At 41.2% G+C, this 20,331-nt stretch overlaps 1 protein-coding gene across 1 annotated transcript in view; it reads right to left on the bottom strand.

The window, feature by feature from the left end:
* DAAM1 (dishevelled associated activator of morphogenesis 1) overlaps nucleotides 1-20,331 on the bottom strand; it is a 342,176-nt gene that overhangs the window by 80,157 nt on the left and 241,688 nt on the right. The window contains 4 exon segments of the mRNA XM_033952248.1: nucleotides 3,785-3,972; nucleotides 7,337-7,395; nucleotides 11,859-11,997; nucleotides 19,586-19,703. Coding sequence (XP_033808139.1) covers nucleotides 3,785-3,972; nucleotides 7,337-7,395; nucleotides 11,859-11,997; nucleotides 19,586-19,703 — 504 coding nt within the window.

Below are 20,331 nucleotides of genomic sequence, written 5' to 3'. Positions count from 1 at the left end.
TGATGGAAATCCAGTTAGCATTCTAACTATTAACATTGAGATAAATTTTCTGTTTTAATTATACTTTTTTCATGTTCCAATAGAAATTTCCCCAAATGAGAATGATAAAAAAATATAAATGGTTTACCCTCATAATGCAAAATACATCTACAGGGACAACGCATGAAAAAAGTTGCTCCAATAGCCAAAACCCTGAATCTCAGGGCCTAGAACTGTTTCCTATATTCCTGAGTAGCTCTCATTACATCTGTAAAAATTTGAATTGGCTGGCCGCAAAAAAACCAACTATTTTATATTTAAAGTAATTCTTTAAAACTAGCAATTTATCTCTTTCTGACAAGAGAGTTACCAACAAAGTTACCGAGTGGAAATTATATCTTGAGTGTCATAAGAACATAAGAATTGCCACTGCTGGGTCAGACCAGTGGTCCATCATGCCAAGCAGTCCGCTCACGCGATGGCCCTCTGGTCAAAGACCAGCGCCCTAACTGAGACTAGCCCTATCAGTGTAAGTTCTTGTTCAGCAGGAACATAAGAAGTTGCCTCCACTGGGTCAGACCGAGGTCCATCTCGCCCAGCGGTCCGCTCCCGCGGCGGCCCATCAGGTCTGCGACCTGTGAAGTGGTTTCTGACCACCTTTATAACCTACCTCAAGTTCTATCTGTACCCCTCTATCCCTTTATCCTCCAGGAACCTATCCAAACCCTTCTTGAACCCCTGTACAGAGTTCTGGCCTATCACTTCCTCCGGAAGCGCGTTCCATGTGTCCACCACCGTCTGTGTAAAAAAGAATTTTCTAGCATTTGTTCTAAACCTGTCCCCTTTCAATTTCTCCGAGTGACCCCTAGTGCTTGTGGCTCCCCTCAGTTTGAAGGAACTTGTCTAACTTTGTCTTGAATCCCTGGAGGGTGTTTTCCCCTATGACAGACTCCAGAAGAGCGTTCCAGTTTTCTACCACTCTCTGGGTGAAGAACTTCCTTACGTTTGCACGGAATCTATCCTCTAAGAAGGCAGTGAATTCCCCAGCTGCTAACACTGGGGCTACATCCACCACTCCTCTAGTTGACATTGCTAGTGATGATGGCAGGTATATAACCTTCTGAAATACAGTTGACTCAGATATTTCCAGTTTTAAAATTTCTCTATAATATTTTCTAAGCAACATTTCAGGTGAAAGTAAAGGTGAACAAGGAAAATTAAAAAAGCGTAGATTATTAACATGCAAATGATTTTCCAGTTGTTCCAATTTATGATGCAAAATCAGACAATCTTTCACAGCTGAAGTACTTTCACTTGATTTTGCATCTCCTCACTAGCAGATTTAATTTTTGTAACATCATCTTGTAATACAGAGATAGAAGACACAACTTGACTAGAAATAGTACATAATTGTGCTACTTTCCCTTTAAGCAAATTCTTGGTCTGGGTGACAGCTCACCAAATATCTTTTAAGGAAATATCACCCTGAGGAACATCTTGAATGGAAACCATCTCAACCGTATCAAAACTGACTGGTTGCAATTTAGCTAAGTTATCAGTCCCTTGAGATGCTACAATGGGATTTTGCACTATTTCAGGTTTGTCCTGCAACCCATTAGGTACAGACTCCACCTGAATATTTACATCTGCAGGTAGGGGTGGAGGGGATCTAGTGTCAGGACTCAGAGATAACCCATCTTAAGAAAGAGAGGGCAAAAAACTACTTACTGTTTTGAGTAATTAATTCCAGTCAAATGTTTGTCCATAGGACCTTTAATCACTGGTGTAGATACAGCAAGTTTGAATTTTAACATATCCCCTTCATTTCCCCATAACTCACACACTGTATAGCACAGCTAGCTAATATACCTCACTCTATAACAGAACTGGGTGATGTTCGAGGTGAGGGATGTGAAATCTGTGAACACCGCAGGCAGAGATAGAAGGCTCTTTCCTCAATTCAACACTCTCCAGAACCTCCTGTCCTCAAACTTTCTCACCTCGCTCTGAAACAGAGCTGGCTGATATACCGGGAGCGAGGGGTGGAGTCTATAAATATTGCTGGCAGAGATGGAAGGTTCTTTTCTCAATTCCAGCACTTTCCAGAACCTCCTGTCCTCAAACTCTCTCTGACAGATCAAATTTTTCAGTAGAATATTAAGTCCTCTTTTACTAAAGGAGTGGTAAATCTGGGCTTAGCATGTTCTAATGCAGGACTTTCCCATGTGCTAAACCCAGAATGTGCACCATTTTTGTAGGGCTTCCCCCCCTCCCCCCTTTTTTTTTTTTTTTTTTTGCAGGTTGGCACTACTGTTCCCATTAATACCTGCAAAAAATTAACAAAAGCACACTTTCCACCTTCTAATTAGGAGTAAGTGTTTCTCTTTTAAACCTACGTTATCTGGCTAGCAGATGCTAATGTGCTATCTGGAAAACACAGGAATGCCCCATTGTGTGCCCATGATATGTCCCCTCAGAAAAATACATATATTTTTAAAATTGGTTAACACACTGGCTACTGCACAAAACAGGCAAAATACTGCAAAATGCTTTAACGAGTTCTGCAGTAACCTGTTACCATGTGCTAACTGGGCTCCTTAAATTATTTACATCAAAATGAACAGAAGGATCCCTATAAATAGACAGAACAAGTAGACATAGAAGCTGCTATCATCAGTTCTCTTATCTTACATATGGAAGTGGCACTTAAGCCACATGAATTTACCACCGCTGATGTAGCAAATCTCATGAAATTGGCATGGAAAAATGAAATCTGGGAAATACTGAGAAATTATGTAAGAAACTAACTCTCGCAGGCCTGCGTTTTGCTGAGCAATTTTTCTTTCAAAGGTGTCTTGATCAGCTTGGTTTGCCCATTGTGAATATTGGGTGCCATATGAATTGACCATGACATTAACTCAGACTCCTGATGCAGGTCCTTCAGCCGACACACGGCCTGTTGTCAAGTCGCTTAGAAGACATTTATTAAAGGTTTTTGTTGCACCATTGGTTGTGTGTCTTCCTTTGTCACCTCCACTTGTTTTTGGTGTCTTTGTTGAAGTGTGGAGTTCTGTTCTTCTGTTTGGTGTTGCCTTTGGCCTACCCACGTTCTGCCCATGCCAACAGCTCCTTACAAATAAGTGTCTATTTGTAGAATACCATTTAAGCGCCCAGTATTTCTGTTGGTAAATGTACACTTAGGCATCTAAATGGCAGGATTCAGTAAATTTAGGCACATTGTTAGCATGTAAATTTAAGTGACTTGTTATAGACTTGCCCTCAGTGGTGTAGTGAGGGGGAGTCCACCGTGGGTGCTCTCTTGCACCTCTCTGCCCCCCCCTCCCCAGTCACGCTTGCACCTTTCCCTACCTCCCCGTACCTCTTTAAAATCTTTGCCAGTTCAAGCAACTATTCTAGCCTGCTGCTCGCGCCAGCCTGGTTCTCTTTGAAATCACTTCTGGGTCATGAGACCAGGAAGTGACATCAGAGGGAAAGGCAACGCCAGCACGAGCAGCAGGCTGAAGAAGTTTCTTGTGCTGGCAAAGATTTAAAGAGGTACAGGGGTGTGGGAGCGGTGTGGGAGCACGGAAAGGAGCGGGGGGCGCCCTGGGTGCCTCCTACGCTTGCTATGCCTCTGCTTGCCCTTAGTCATGTGTGAACGCTCAGTTTACAAATCATGTAAATGACTTTGAAAACTGTCCTCCTTAAGAAATACTCAGAAACTCCACACCTGCAGTGTAGACCTTCTACAGATACTGAATCACGTGTTTGACTGTAAAAGTGGAGCCTGCACGAAGTCACTCACCCTGTTGAGCTCCTGAACTTGAGCCGTGAGCTCTGCCACCTGCTGCTTGACCTGTTTATGTTCCGTAACCTCCTTTTCAAGTTTTTCTTTCATTTTATTCAGTGTCTGCATCATCTCCTCTTTCTCCTGTGTCTTGGCGTCACACTCTCTTTCTTTCTTTTCAAACTTCTGCTGTAGCTCATGATGCTCTGTGAAGACATACAAAATAAGTTCTCAGGGTGTAGACACACCTTCTGCAGGTAAACTGTACAGCACCTACAAAACTAAACAGGCTAGCACATCATAAGTGATTCTACTTCTATTGGGAAGCAGCAGCAAGGTTGGGGAGTTAGGGTTTTCAAGTTCTAGTCAACATGCATGACATTCTGATTTCAGATTAAGTGGTACCTCGGTTTACGAGTGCACCGGTTTGCAAGTGTTTTGCAAGACGAGCAAAACATTTGCAAAATCGGTGCCTCGGAAACCGAGCATGGCTCGATTTATGAGCGCCCCCCCGCAATCCAGCACCCCCCCCCGATGCAATTGGGCACCCACCCGCCACCCCCCCAACACGATTGGGCACCCCCCTGCCACTATCTGGCACCCCCCAACACGATTGGGCACCCCCCCCGCCGCTTCTTACCCTCATCTGGGCACCCAGATGCTCAAGGCCCAGCAGACGAGGAGGCCGATCTTCGGGGTGCCAAGATGAGGGTAAGAAGCTGCGGGGGGGGTGCCCAATTGTGTCGGGGGGTGCCCGATCGTGTCGGGGGGGGGGGGGTGTGCCGGATCATGGCGTGGGGGGTGCCTAATCGCGTCCGGGGGGGTGCCCGATCGTGGCGGGGGGATGCCAGATCGCAAGGGGGGATGCCAGATCGCAAGGGGGGTGCCGGATCGCAGGGGGGCCTTCGAGGGGAGCAATGTCGGTTCTCAGGGGGGGGGGGGGAACGCATCAAAACGAGTTTCCATTATTTCCTAAAGGGAAGCTCACTTTGATAAACGAGCATTTTGGATTACGAGCATGCTCCTGGAACGGATTATGCTCGTAATCCAAGGTACCACTGTACTTTGAAGCAGGTGGGAAGGAATTATATAATATACATACTGTACATGGATATTTGTCTACTAATTTCCACTATGTTCTCTTTGTAGCTTTGTGCTTCTTCACGTTAGAATCTTCTTGAAACAAATTTAAACCTAATCTTAAAAATGTTGTTTAAAGATGCATCTAATTTATAAACATTCATGAACGCTTTCTACTACTGACATCTCTACTAAATTTATTTATTTATTTAAAAATTTATATACCATATATTAAACTAAACTAACTAAAGCTTAACGTTGTATACCGAGTCATCATTCTGCGAAGGCTCGACTCAGTTCACAGCAATTAAATAAACAGGGAATGATTTACAAATGATAAATAGAAGATAATAGCAAAATTTCAAAAAAATTAATTTTCAAAATGTTTGGCAAATAGAGTAGTTTTTAAAGATTTACGGAAAAATTGAAATGAACTGGAACTCCTTAAAAAAAGGGGAGATCATTCCAGAGTTGAGAGAATTTAATAACCAAAGATTAACTGAAGATCTTTAATCCCTTTTTTAGAAGGAAGGGAAGAGTTTAAATTGTTGGATACCTATAAGGTTTACATAATAACAGGCATAAAATGTTAAACAAAACATACAGTGAAATATTACAAATCACCATACTTTAAAGGGCAGTCAGCAGGACTGAATACATTTTCAGATCATTCTAAATATATAATCTCAACACAAGAAAGCATTAACAAACAGTTGGACTTTTAACATTTTCTTAAAATTCATCTTAGCAGTACAGAAATGCAAGATTCCTGGCAGTGCATTCCAAAGCTTTACACCTGTCACCGACCACATATATGAAGAACATGTTCCTTTCCTATTATATTCTCCTGTTTTTGTATTTTTGTCCTATCAATCATTGAATTTCCCCTTCCTTACCATATGTGTGACATTGTATGTCTTAGTCTGAGAGTCTGTATGTGACACCCCATATTAATTTTAAACTTTTTATAATTTTGTACACCGCTTAGACATTTAATAAGCGGGATATCAAATTTTAAATAAACTTGAAGCTTGGGAGGGGGAGATGGGTGAGGAACAGAGACCTGGCTGTCTGTGCTGTCGAGGTGGGATAAGGAGAGAGCTTAGGGTTCTCGCTCCACATCCCGTCAAGCCTCCACTGCCCTCCCTCTGCTCTTCCCCTTAACTCCCAGCAAGAACCCCATGTTCTGTCCATCTCCAAGGTATCTTCCCCCCTCTCACAGGCAGAGTCCCACTTTATTTTGCTCCAATCCCTGGGACACACAGACACAAACCATCTACCTTTCTCTACCCCCAAACTATGATGGATTTATCTCCCTCCACTACGACACACATACACTATCTACCTTACTCTAGCTCCCCTCACCCATCATATATACATATACCCTCCACATTTCTGCAAACCCCCCCCCCTAACAATTACACCCACCCATTACTTTTCAGGAAAGATTTTAATCACCATTTGGTGGTTGTTGCCTGTATAACAATGCATACCTGCAGGGTTACAATGCAGCCTTTTAGGATGTTTTAAAAAAAGAAAAAAAACAAACAAACAAAAAAAAAAACAATGCAGCCAAATACAGTAAAGCCAATATTCCAATATTCAACCAATTTAGCAAACAGAACTGGGGTGTGAGTGAGTTCATCATTGCACATTAATCTCTCTCTACCTCTCTTCCCCGACTCATTTTCTCTTCTCTGTCTTGTCAGATTTATAGCATTCTTTTCCAATTATTCTCTTGGTTTTAATTTTGCTTGTAAACTGCCTTGTGTTTTTTTTTAATTAAAGAAAGGCGGTATGTAAAATTTTAACAAACCATAAACTGTATTCCAAAAATTCTGAGCTCTAAAATCTAGACAACTAAGTTAGGTTTATTTTCAGTCAAACTTAGGAGCTTAATTTTACAGTACTACTATTTATCACTTATATAGCACTGAAAGGCGTACGCAATGCTGTACATTTTGACATTTAATAGACAGCCCTTGCTTGGAAGAGCTTATAATGTAACTTGGACAGACAGACAGACAGACATGACATATAAGGTTGGGGATGCAGAACGCAAGGTGAGAGGAGTTAGGAGTTGAAAGCAGGAAATTCACCTGAATCTATGAACACTACACACTCTCCTCTTCAGTTCAGGCCTGCCATTCACCTTTAGGGGCCTAATGCTGAAAATCAGTGCTAAGCTCCTCCCCTTCTGCCCATAGTCTACAGAATACTGTAAATTACACACCTCTCTGTCACACCAGATCTATGGCTTGTGTAAATGCAGAAGCATAAAGGTCGTTATGCTGATACTGAGTTACTCTAGATGCTGTTACAGAATAGCTCCTGCTGAACAGCACCTGAAGGGAGCCTCCCACTTATAGAACTGCTCCCAGAGTGCCTTAAACAGCCCTTCCCACTTTGTGCAATTAAGCCTACAGTATGTGAATGCATATACTGTACAGTTTTAGCTGTAAAGTTCACATTTCCAAAAATTTACCTTACCTTTTCTCATTTTTTCCGCTTGCTCTTTCCATTGTTTGACCTCATTTTCATTAACTAACCTGCAGAATAAAAAATACATATCCACATACAAACATTTTAGCCACAATGATAAGCAAAATACAGCTTTAGGATGTGCAAATTCAGCTATGTACTTAGGTTATGCCTACCTGGATGAAAGGGGTGGGAACTATCTGAGGGCAAAAACCCGATCTTTTTAATCTGACTGGTCTTCCCTGAATTACAGATGCAAAAAGCTTTGAATCTGTTCTCTTATGTGTCTTTGTAGCTAAGCTAAGCTTTGAATCTGTTCTTATGTGTGTCTTTTTAGCTAAGTGTTAAAATCCATCAGGTCAATATTCAGTTAGCAGTGGTCATTAAGTGCTGACTTCCGCTGGCTAAAAAGGCCTGGATATTCAAAGCTGGGCCATATCAAGGCACTGTCATTGAATATCTGGGTCTGCAACAATACCTGGAAGTTATGCAGGTACAGAGGACAATATTCAGTGCTGTATCTGTATACCTAACTGGGCAAAATTAGGACTGCCTTTTCTCGGTTAGATATGTTATCAGAAATGAATAATGCTGGTATCTGCATAACTTTGAGAGCACTGTGGTAATCAAAGCCAGTATTCAGCAGCACTGTTTGGTTAACTATTTCTCTGAATATCAGCAGTCGGTCAGTTTGGCATTGTTTGAAAAGGAAGGAGCCTTTCTTGCCCACTTAAAGTCACACTGAATATCAAGCCCTTTGTTTTTGAGCTCTATGGCTAGTGGTTTGAAGCCTAGCAGGGTTGACTGACCAAAACTGTTTGTAAAAGTTAGGGTGAAAAGCCTGTATGATACAGGTCATTAAAAAAAAGTTTCAGATCAAGAAAGCACAAGAGAAGTTCAGAGATATTTTTGGCTGGGGAAGAGAAAGCATAGTTGCTTACCTGTTAACAGGGGTTCTTCATGGACAACTGGATAATGCAGATACACTTGGCATTTCCTTGTCAGTAGTTTGTAAAGCGGAAAGGCCCTCTCTAGCTTGCTGAAATTATTTTTCTCTATTTGGCAGTCAGCATTCCTCCTGCCTTGCTGACATCATAGGAGTGGAAAATTCAGTCAATCGCAAGCTAAGAAGAAGCAGTGTAAATTTATAAATTCCTGTAAATATAATGTTCCTTTTTTTTGGGGGGGGGAGGAGATAGAGGGTGGTAGGTGTGTCTGCATTATCCCGTTATCCACAGAGAACCCCCGTTACAGGTAAGCAACTAAGCTTTCTCTTTGGATAACATGGATAATGCAGACACACTTGGTTTCTCCCAAGCTAAGAGTTGTCATATCAAATAAAGTTCTTAGGACAGCCTCGTTAGAGAAGGGTGAAGGAAGCAATCAAGCAAAAACATTCCAAACTTGCTATCTGGTCTTGCTGCAGTTTCCAAGCAGCAATGTTTGGTAAAGGTGTGGGGTATAGACCAAGTTGCTGTTTTACAAATGTCTGATATAGATACTCCTCTCAACTGAGCTGTGGAAGATGAAATGGCTTGAAGTCAGTGAGCAAATAACAGGCTGAGGAGGCTGTAGATCAGTTTGTCGGCAAGAGAATGAAATACTTTCAGCTATCCAATTGGATAAAGTTATTTTAAATTACTGAATGACCTAACAATCGAGTCTGAAATTAGACGAATAAGAGTGTCTTACAGGTTTGGTGCAAGCTAAATAATAAAGAAGTGCATGTTGACCATCTAAAGTACGTAGAGATTCTTCTGCTGGGTGTATGGTTTAGGGAAAAAAAACAGGTAAAACAATGTCTTGACTGAGATGAGAAGAAGTAACCACTTTAGGAAGAAATTTGGGATGTGCTCGGAGAATAACTTTAGTGGGGAAAAACTGTATGAACGGATAGTGCTTATAACTCACTAATTTTTCTAGCTGAAGTAATAGCAACCAAAAAGTCTTGAAGATCAAAAATTTTAATGAAGTAGTATCCATGGATTCAAATGTCAAACACATTAGTTGAGCAAGAACTACATTAAGATCTCATTGAGGAGCAGGAGGTTATATTCCACAATCCTTTAACGAGCTATAATAGGGTATGAATATATTGGTTTCTCATTTAAGTCTTTGTGAAAAGCTGAAATGCTTGCTAAGTGAACTCTAACTGAAGAGGTCTCGAGTCCCGAGTCAGATAGGTGTAAAAGATATTGAAGAATGATTGAAAGTAGATAGGAATATGGGTCGTGGTAAAAAGTGATACTATAAATTATTGATGGTAGTACTACCTTCTCTAGCTTGGGATACAGTATCTTTAACTTTATTCCCATATAAATTGTCACCTTGACATGGAGCATCTACCAAACGGTGATGCAGTTTGCCACATAAACCAGAAGCTCTCAACCAAGCTGTGCTTTGAGCTGCTATGAAAACTTCATTAATTCTTGAGAGTGAATCATACATACCATATATATTTTTAATTAAATTCAATGTACATTCTTCTATGTTAAGAAGATGTTCAGACAGGACCAGTAGATAATAAATCCAATGTTTTATTTGAGTGTGTTGATAGTGGAGAATTTGTAATTGATGAGCAGCTATGCGTTGAGCTAATGTGGCTCCTGAATATACCTTTCTACCAACTGTATCCAAAATCATGGAATCCTTACCAGGAGGATAGTGAAAAGTAGATTTAGTGGTCTTGTTCTTTTTCAAAACTGCTTCTAAGTCCTGGTATGGTAACTGAAGCTTGTCACACTCCCAAGCTGACTGGACTTTATCTTTAGTGTCAAGACATTTGGGTATAGGTTGAGTAGAATATGTTTGCCAAATTTTTCTTTGAAATAAAACTGAATGGAAATGGAAATAGATCCTTTTGGGGCATCAAAAGACTTTAATATAGCTTAAAAATACTTGTGGTTAGTGGATCCACCTTGAGAAGCTAAAGCCAAGTCTTTTAGAATCTTTTGAATAAATCTGATATAATTAGTCTCCACCAAAGAGACACCTGTGTTGTAGAGTTAGATTGGGAATCTAGTGGAGGAGCAAAAGTGAAAGGTAGAACATCAGTAGAAGTATCATCCAGAGGGATCACTTCTTCATCAGAAGAATATATAATAGAATGGTGAGGAGACTCTTGCACTGAGGGGAAAGTGTAGCATAGTGGTTAAAGCTACAAGCCTCAGCACCCTGAGGTTGTAGGGTCAAACCCATGCTGCTCTTTGTGATTCTGGGCAAGTAACTTAATCCCCCCCATTGCCCCAGGTACATTAGATAGATTGTGAACCCACCAGGACAGACAGGGAAAAATGATTGAGTGCCTGGATAAATTCATGTAAATCGTTTCGAGCTCCCTTGGGAGAACAGGTGTAGAAAATTAAACAAATAAATTGAGAATGAGCTTCATGTGATGTGAGCATCAGATGGAATATGAGATTCAGGAAGGTTGTTGAAATTGCCACCAGGAGGTGCGAGTACATCTCACCATTCCCACTTGTTTTGTCTTCTGTAAAATTTTCCGAAACAGGTGAACCAAAAGTAATGCTGCATCCTAAGTTGTTTGTGTTGTGATTGAAGTGCAGGAGATTGGATACACCAAATGTTTTTGGGTAGATGAGACTTGAGGAGATTGTGGATTTTGTAATATCTTTTGAGGAGATTATTTTCTTCTTTTTCCAAAGAGGATACAAACTTACTGAAGCTTGCACAGATGAGGGAGATGGAGTAGAATGATGAGAGTGAGAAATGGTTGAAGTGGTGTTGACAAATGGGACGCTAAAGACATTGTTTTGAGAATAAGAGTGGTCTGGCAATCTTTTCAATTTGAAATGCTTCTCCTTTTGAGAAGACTTAGTCCTTGGTCAGCTTAGCCTCCATAGGGGAAATACTGGACCACATTGTGGTGGTGCCAGTTCCTGTTTGTACTCTGAGAGAGTCCGTAGGGATTATTACAGAGGCTGAACTGCTGACAGAGAGAGAGCCCTCTGGTACCTTAGTAAGGTCCTTTGGGTCAGCACTATCTTCTTTTGTTGACATTTCTCTCTCTTTTTAAAAAAAATTAAGTCCTCCAAACTGAGAGAGAGAGAGAGAGAGAGAGAGAAAGAGGGCTGCTTGTTCACTTTGCAGCGTGGAAGAAAAAAGACTGACTTTTCCACTCCTATGATGTCAGCAAGGTGAGAGGAATTTGGACTGCTGATTGGAGGAAAATAATTTCTACAAGCTAGAGAGGGCCAATCTGCTTTATAGACTACCGTCAAGGAAATACCAAGTGTGGCTACATTATCCATGTTATCTAAGGAGAACTGAAATTTTACAGACCAATTACAATTGAGGGATAGGAAAGGGAGACAGGCTTTATGGCCTTCATATGCTGACATCTCCTGCGTTTCTGTGTTAAAAGTGTAAATCTGTATTTTGGTCAAGTAGAGGCTAATAAAACCAGTCTATTCAAATGCAGATCATTAGAGTAAACCCTTCATAATCCCTCTGTGACCATAACAAAAATCAGCATTCCTTAGGAAAAGGAAAGTTGAATCTCATAACTTACATCCGAACAACATTTTTCACATTAAAATTCTCCAGGGGAGAAAGGTCGGGATCCTGCCCTTTATCATTCTGTAAAACTATCTGCTGTACAATTCTGTCCAGTAGCAGCCAATAATGGATAGTGTTGCCATTTCTTTTATCTGGAACACAGAATGAGGAGAAAAAGTCAATTATGTATAAGAATGTGATGCATATAATTCTCATTTTAAACTGTGCCACATCTACAAATCAACTATCACACAGATACATATTTATAATATGTAAAATACATTCACACATATCTGTTCCATTTAAAAGTCTGCCACAGTCAAGAGATCACAACCAACCAACCAACCAACCCCAAAAAAGCAGGGCACAGAATGAGCATAATGGCTTAAATTTTACTTTATAATCAAGCTTCTTTTTAATTGGTTAATCTACAGCAGCTGTGTAAAACTATAATCTAGTCAGTTTTTCAGAATATCCCTAATGGAAAGATACAACTAACAGTTAGATAACAAAACATAATCAAAAGCAGTATTGGTAATAGTCTCGTATTTGAAACAAGTCCAATGCGGCCACATTTTGGCAGTATGCCTGCATTGGGGCAAAAACTAATATCTAAAATTTATAGAATCATTTCAATTCAATTCATATTTTTATGTATAATTAACTATAAAGTATTTATAATTCTGGAGGCAGTATATCATCTCCATGTCTGTTTATATTTTATTCAATTGATTGCAATCTGTAGTTGTTCAGAAATAGTTCTTAGTTATACGAAATCTACCATATATTCGAAAATTCTTTGAAAGGGTACAATTCTGTCTTCTGGTTCAGTCCCTTGTTCTAGGATTGCTAGATTATTGTAACATCTTGTATCTACCTTGTCCTGCTGCAACGATAAAATAGTTACAGAACATGACTCTCAGATTGATCTTTTCCTTAATTAAATATGACCATATAACCACTGCCTATCTAGAGACACACTGGCTTCCAATACAGGCAAGATTATTCTTTAAATTCTATTGTCTGTTATTAAAGTCTTGAATAGCTCCGCTCCAACCTACCTGAAAGCACAGTTACTTACCATAACAGGTGTTATCCAAGAACAGCAGGCAGTTATTCTCACATGTGGGTGATGTCATCCATGGAGCCTGGTACAGACAGTGCTAAAAGTGTACTGTCACTTTAAACTACTTAAGAAGCTTTGAGACTGCCCGTACTACGCACGCATGAGTACCTTCCCGCCCAACATTGGCTTGCAGTTCCTCAGTTACATAAACAAGCTATGAAGCCAACCAGGGGAGGTGGGAGGGATGTGAGAATATCTGCCTGCTGTCCCCCAGATAACACCTGTTACGGTAAGTAACTGTGTTTTATTCTTGGACAAGCAGGCATCATATTCTCACATGTGGGACTCCCTAGCTAACTGAATGAGATGGTGGAAGAGTTTGCCATTAGGAAGAAAATAAATTCCGTAAAACTGCTTCTACACAGTAGTGAGATGTAAATGTGTGAATTGAGAACCATGTAGCTGCTTTGCAAATATCTTCAATGGGAGTGGAATGCAAAAAAGCCACTGATGCTGCTATAGCTCGGACTTTGAGTGATGTAACATGTCTCTTGAACTGCAGCCCAGCCTGAGCATAGCAGAAGGAAATGCAGACCGCTAACCATGTGGTTACAGGTAGGCCCAACCTGTTAAGGTCAAGAATGAACAGTTGAGGTGAAGACCTGTGTGGCTTAGTTCCAATGTATGAAGAGCAGTTTCTCCAGGGTGAGAATAAGGCTTTGGAAAGAAGACAGGAAGCACAATGGATTGATTCAGATGAAATTCCATGACTACCTTGGGAAGGAATTTAGGATGAGTTCTGAGAACCAACTTGTCATGATGAAACACTGTAAAAGGTGGATCGCAAACAAATGCTTGAAGTTCACTCACTCAACGAGCAGAAGTGACAGAGATCAAGAAGATAACTTTCTAAGTGAGAAACTTAAGATGAATAGATGTCAATGGTTCAAATGGCAGCTTCATTAGACTGGTGAGAACTATATTAAGATCCCAGATAAATGGAGGCGATTTTAGTGGAGATTTTGAGTTCAAGAGTCCTTCCATAAATCGGGAAACAAGCGGATGAGTAGTCAGCAGTTTATTGTTGAAAGGAGCATGGTAAGCACTAATAGCACTGGGGTGAACTCTGACCAAAGTGGTCTTAAGTCCAGAGTTAGATAAATGGAGATGGAATAGAAGATGTAGAAGGATCCAGGTGATGGAGATTACACCACAAAGTGAAGCATGTCCATTTGAGTCAATAGCAGTGCTGAGTAGGTGGCTTTCTGGAAGCAGCTATAATGGTTTGAACTGGGTCAGAAAGATTGAAATCTACTGAAGTCAAGTTGAGACGTACCAAGCTGTTAGGTGCAGAGATGGCAGATTGGGATGTAAAACAGATCCTTGACTCCAAGTCAGTAAAGATGGAAAGATCTGTAATGGAACTGGATCTTTGAGAGTCAGTTGAAGTAGAAGGGAGAGCCAAGGTTGTCTGGGCCACTGAGGAGCTATCTTGATCATGGTGGCTGACTGTTGTTTGAGCTTGACTAAGGAATTGGTGGAAACATATATAGGAACTTGTGTGACCAATCCAGAGGAACTGCCTCCAGACGATGAGGAGAGTACTATCTGGAGCAGAATTGAGGCAACTTGTGGTTGTGGGGAGACACAAGCAGGTCTATCTGAGGAGTCCCCCATAGTGAGAAGATGTGGTGTAAGACTTTGGAGTTGAGAGTCCACTCGTGCAGCTGAAGAAATCTGCTGAGCTTGTCAGCTAGAACATTCTATTTCTCTTGTACATACATGGCTTTGAGAAATATGTTTTGAGGAATTGCCCAGTTCCAGATGTGTTTGGCTTCTTGATACAGAGGAAGAGGTCCTGTTCTCCTCTCCTTGTTGATGTAGTACATGGCTACTTGGTTGTCTGTGTAAACAAGGAGGATCTGATTGGAGAGATGATCTTGAAATGTTTTCAGAGCTTTGCGAATTGCCTGCAACTCTAACAGGTTGATGTGGAATGTTTTCTCTTGAGCAGACCACACATGTATGCTTGGGGAACTAGGTGAGATAAGGAATCTGTGGAGCTGATCTGAGATGAAGTCAAGCAAAGGGAGTGACATGAACTGTGGATGCCATGTGACCCATCATTTGTCTTACTGATAAGTATTGCAGAATGGACACATGACTGTAAAGTTAAAGCAAGGTGTTTTGTCTTTGTTGGAGTAGGAAAGCCCGTAGAAGAGTGGTGTTGAGTACGGCTCCTATGAACTTTAACAGTTGAGAGGGTTGAAGATGAGACTTTTAACCCTAGAAGCTGGACAAAAGCTATGGTGTTGCTGAGTGCACTGCTTGAAGTGCACTGCTGAGTGCACTTGTGTTGCTGAGTGCACTGCTTGAAGTATTGCAGCTTTTATCAACCAGTCGTCCAGATATGAAAGTACTTGAAACCCATGGGTACGGAGGATTTTGCTGTTACCACCACCAGGCACTTTGTGAATACTCTTGGAGATGAAGCAAGGCCGAATGGTAGAACTTTGTACTGGAAATACTGATGATCCACACAAAAATTAATAAACTTTCTGTGGATATGTGCGTGTATGCCTCTTTGAGGTCTAGAGAGCACAGCCAATCGTTTCATTCTAGAAGAGGGTATAGGGTTGTCAGATTTTGACACTAGGTAACATCATGCTTCAATATGGCTCTGTGATAAGTATATAGCCAATACAATCAATAGAAAGGGAGTATGTAATCTGTAACTAGATAGGGCTCTGGGCTACTGAACTAAAAGTATCTAAGTGGCATACCGGCTGACAACTTTAGGATGGATCCATAAACAGAAGCTGGCCACTCTGTTATCCACTGGCTCAATGTGCTGTACTTTATTGTTCCATAAAAAGCTGTCTTTTGTCTATTGCTAATAAACCTATATTATATATAGCAATTGGGTTGTTGCGAGGTCAGTTTTATGAAAAGGTTAGCAGCGACCTTCTCAGGGTTCCCAGGGATAGCATGCAAAACTTTTCTTTGACTATATATTTGTTGAGAGCTTGGAGGTCGAGAATGGGATGAAGATTTCCTGTCTTCTTTGGAATTAGGAAATACCTGGAGTAGACCACTGATTTTTCTGGGAAGGGAGCACTACTTTTATGGCATTTAGTAGAAGCAAAGCTTCTATTTCCTGAAGAACAAGGGACATCTGTTGAGATGTGAAAGAGGACTCCTTGGAGGGTTGTTTGGAGGAATGGTGATAAAAATGAAGAGAGTAACCCTCCTGAATGACTTTGAGGACCCAGGTGGCTGTGGTAATGAGAGTCCAGCGTTGATGACATAAGAGAGGTCAGCCTCCGATGGGCTAGGGAGATGGGGGTATTGTGGCTATGCTCTCTAGAAGCATGTCAAAAAGACAGAGCTAGTTTCTGAGGAGCAGAAATCTAAGGTTTCTAAGGCTTTTGCGATTTCTGCTTCTTCTGTGGTGGGGTTTTTAAGAGGATGAGGTGACTAGATAATGTCTCTTTTATGAATAGGAAATAAGTCTCTGAGAAGATTTAGATGGCTGAGTCTTAGTCTTGGATCCCATTAAGATGGTCCGGCTTTGTTCATGCCGGGTAAGTCTTTGAGAGGCATCCTCCACTTTGTCCCCAAAGAGCTCTTCACCAAGACAGAGAATGTTTGCCAAACGATCCTGAACATTAATGTCCATGTCAGAGACTCACAGCCATGCAAGCCATCTGATCGCGATAGACACAGCCGATGCGCAGGATATCACATCAAATGCATCAAAATCTGATCTTGCTATAAAATTTCTGGTTTGGAGGATGCTATGAGTAATCTCCTGGAAATTGCTCAGATGGAATATATTGTTAGAAATGAGACAACTTCTTCATGAGTTGTTTAACATAAAATGACATATAGAAATTATAACCGAGAACTCTGTTGGCCAACATAGTTTTGGAAAAGGCAGCACCCAAACTTATCCATGGTATGGCCTTCACATCCTGGTGGAGCAGTAGCATATACTCTGGTACTGGAGGATTTTTTAAGAGTAGATTCTACTTGTAAAGACTGATGTGCCAGTTGCGGCTTATCAAAGCCGGGACAGGATTGTATTCTGTATAAAGAGTCTATCTTCCTTGGAGCTATGGGAAGAGTGTCCCAGTTCTTAAAAAGAGCCTCCTTAAAGAGATTGTGAAGAGGCAATTTAAGGAGCTCTTTAAGAGGTTAATCAAAGTTTAACGCCTCAAGGAGCTCTGCTCTGGGATCAACATCTGGGTCCAGTTTAATAGGCAAAGCTTTTCCCATCTGCCTGATAAATTTAGTGACAAAGTCCTTCTGGAAGAGATCTGTGTCTTGGGCAATGGAGGAGATGGATCTGATGGGATACATATGACTCTGGAGAAGATAATGGGGGCTCAAGATCAGAATCAGCATTTTGTACAGAAAGATCAGAATCTACATCTGGAACTCCAGGAGATTCACTATAAGAAGGATGATGCTTCCTGGTCTGAGAAGTATGACGACTGTGAGAGCGTCTAGAAAGGCTCCTTCGATGACATCGGTACTGGTCAGATGAAGAGGAAGATGAAGTTCATCGAGAATGTCTAGATCTTGATCTACATCGAGATGAATGGGAATCGGTATCTGCAATGCATGCTTGGATTTAGAGAAGCAAGTATCGATACTATGTAATCTCCATGTCCGTTGATGCTTCAATGGAGAGCTAGATTCGGTCTCCTCGGGCTTCAATGTGCCATACTCAGGCTTGGTCAGTACCAAGAGAGTCGATGCAAGCACCAGTGCTATATGCAGCTTAAACAGGTCACTGAGCGCCCTCTGAAAAAACTCCTTCAGTTGGTTCTGGAAGGATTACTCTGGTACTGTTGGCTCAACAGTCGGTGCCATCGGTGCTGCAGGGTGTTGAGGGGTGGGTGACTTTGATGAGGAAGCACGCCCTTTAAGGAGACACAACCTGCACAGGAGACCGATGATGGCGTTGTTGTTTGGCATGCACTGAGGGACTCGATGCTGAAGATGCCTGCGACGCTGATGAAATAGAGGATAGCTTCTTAGCAGGTTTACCAGATGAAGGAACAATGTCCGATATTGAGGGAGGCGTTGATGCCGGTACCGTCAGTACCGATGGCATCGATTTGTTTCCGGAGGCCATGGCCAGTCCAAACAGCTTCTCTTGCTGGATGCGTCGAGCCTTAAGAGAACGTTTTTGAAAGTAGAACAGTGGATGAAAGTGTCCACTCGATTTACCAACTGTCCAGGTCAGTGATGGAGATGGGCCATTGACTACGAGTTCACTTTTTAAACCTGGCAGAAGGCTTCAACATATAAGGAAAAATATCGGCGGCTAAGTCAAAAACTCAATGGTTGCACCCCAAGACAAAAAAACTAGTGAGAAAAAACACCGGAAAGAGAAGGCCTGAATGCCCGACTGAGGAAAAAAAATTAACGTTTCTTTTATTTTTTTTTTTAAAAAGAAAACAGAACCGAATACAAAGAAAAGAAAATCGATCTGAAAGGCAAAAAGTACTCTTACTGGGAAGGCAATATGATTGGAGAGAGTCCAAAACAAAACTTCTTTGCTCCGCAGAGAACATAAAACTGAGAAACCGTGAGCCAATGTCAGGTGGAAAGGCACTCGCGTGTGCACAGTGTGGGCAATCTCGAAGCTTCTTAAGCAGCTTAAATTGACAGTACACTTTTAGCACTGTCTGTACCGGGCTCCGTAGATGATGTCACCCACATGTGAGAATATGCTACCTGCTTGCCCAAGAAAAATGGGGGGTTTTATCCTGAAAAACATGACCAGCATTTACTTACTCTTTAATTAAGGGCATAAAGTGAAAGAAAATATTGGAGGGTCTATTATCTTTCCAGACAGCAAAACTGAACCACCATATCATCAGAATTCTATTTGCAGTGCCAGATTATAGAACTTTCTGAAAAGAAATAAAAACCTTGCCATTCAGGAAATATATCATGATAAATTAATGCTGCTCTAAAGTATTTACTGAATTGTGGTTTCACTGGTATAATGTCCAGTTCGTCTCTTTTTGTAATCCGCCTAGAATTGCAAGGTCATGCCAGAATACAAGTCATTAAATGTAATGTATGTTTTATTTTATATTTAGTTTCAGATATTAATTTGTGACCCATATGCAGGTGTAATGTTGAAACACGGCCGTGTCGGGCTTGTTTTGAATAAAGAAAACCATGCCCATACTGCTTTGGATTATGTTTTGTTCTCCAACTTTTCTTTATGTGTCTGTGACTACCGATGGAATCTACCTCTATTGCAGCGGTGTTAAAGTCCTTCCTTGAGGGCTGCAATCCAGTCGGATTTTCAGGATTTCCCCAATGAATATGCATGAGATCTATTTGCATGCACTGCTTTCATTGTATGCTAATAGATCTCATGCATATTCATTGGGGAAATCCTGAAAACCCGACTGGATTACGGCCCTCGAGGAGGGACTTTGACACCCCTGATCTATTGTGATACTCATGAGATATTGGATTGCATTACCTCCACTGTAAGCAGTGATATCTCATGCTTATTCATTAAGCATATACTTTAAACCTGTCTGATTTGCAGCCCTCCAGAACTGCAGTTCAACCACCCTGGTCTACAGCAGCAAGCCACACACAGTGCACACATTAAAAAGACTGTGGTTTTGTGTACTCACAAGGCATTTGAAGACAATGGTGGAAGATAGACATAAAGTGTGGGTAGGCTTCTGTGTGAGTTAACCTCTTTCTTATCAGCTCAAACATCTGCGATGCACTTTTTGTGTCTATGTGAACCTGTTCCACATAAAATCCAGTCTTAGTGGGAAGCAACTTCCCCCAGCCTTCTCCCCTCCCCCCAACATATAATAAAAGCATGGTCACAATTCACATTCTGGCATATCGGTAATTGCCCCCTCCCCCCCTTTCTCAATAACTTTGGACTTCTACTGGGTGCCATGAAGATATCTGTCCTCTATGTAGGCTCTAATGTAGGGACAGCAAGTATAGCTGTTCAATTTTGGCCAAACTGACAAACTGGGTAACTCTTGAAAGTTTGTCAAGGATATATTTAAGTTAGCCTAGTTAAAAAGATATCAGCTACAGCTTTTGTTAATCCTTATTTTCCATACTTCCAAGTGAACCAACTTGGCTATCACAATTTTCTGCTCTGATTGGAGGGGGGGGGGGGAATTTTTCAAATCGGGGCATGCACTGGCGGTCTGGACTCAGAAAAACTCAGTTTGGAGAAGCCATTCTTCAAAGGCAAGGGGAAAATATGTTACACTCAAAGAACTAAGGAAAGTAGCATCAGCAGCAGCATCTTAAGATTTCCCTCTGTCTGCAAGGACACTACTATACCATTCTTATACAGAGGAAGGTAGGGAGAATAGATGAGGCCAAGAATCTACTATCTTTCAATGGT

The sequence above is a fragment of the Geotrypetes seraphini genome, chromosome 7 (genome assembly GCF_902459505.1).
Source record: "Geotrypetes seraphini chromosome 7, aGeoSer1.1, whole genome shotgun sequence".
NCBI classification, from domain to species: Eukaryota; Metazoa; Chordata; class Amphibia; order Gymnophiona; family Dermophiidae; genus Geotrypetes; species Geotrypetes seraphini.
This window is presented reverse-complemented; position numbering and strand designations above follow the sequence as displayed.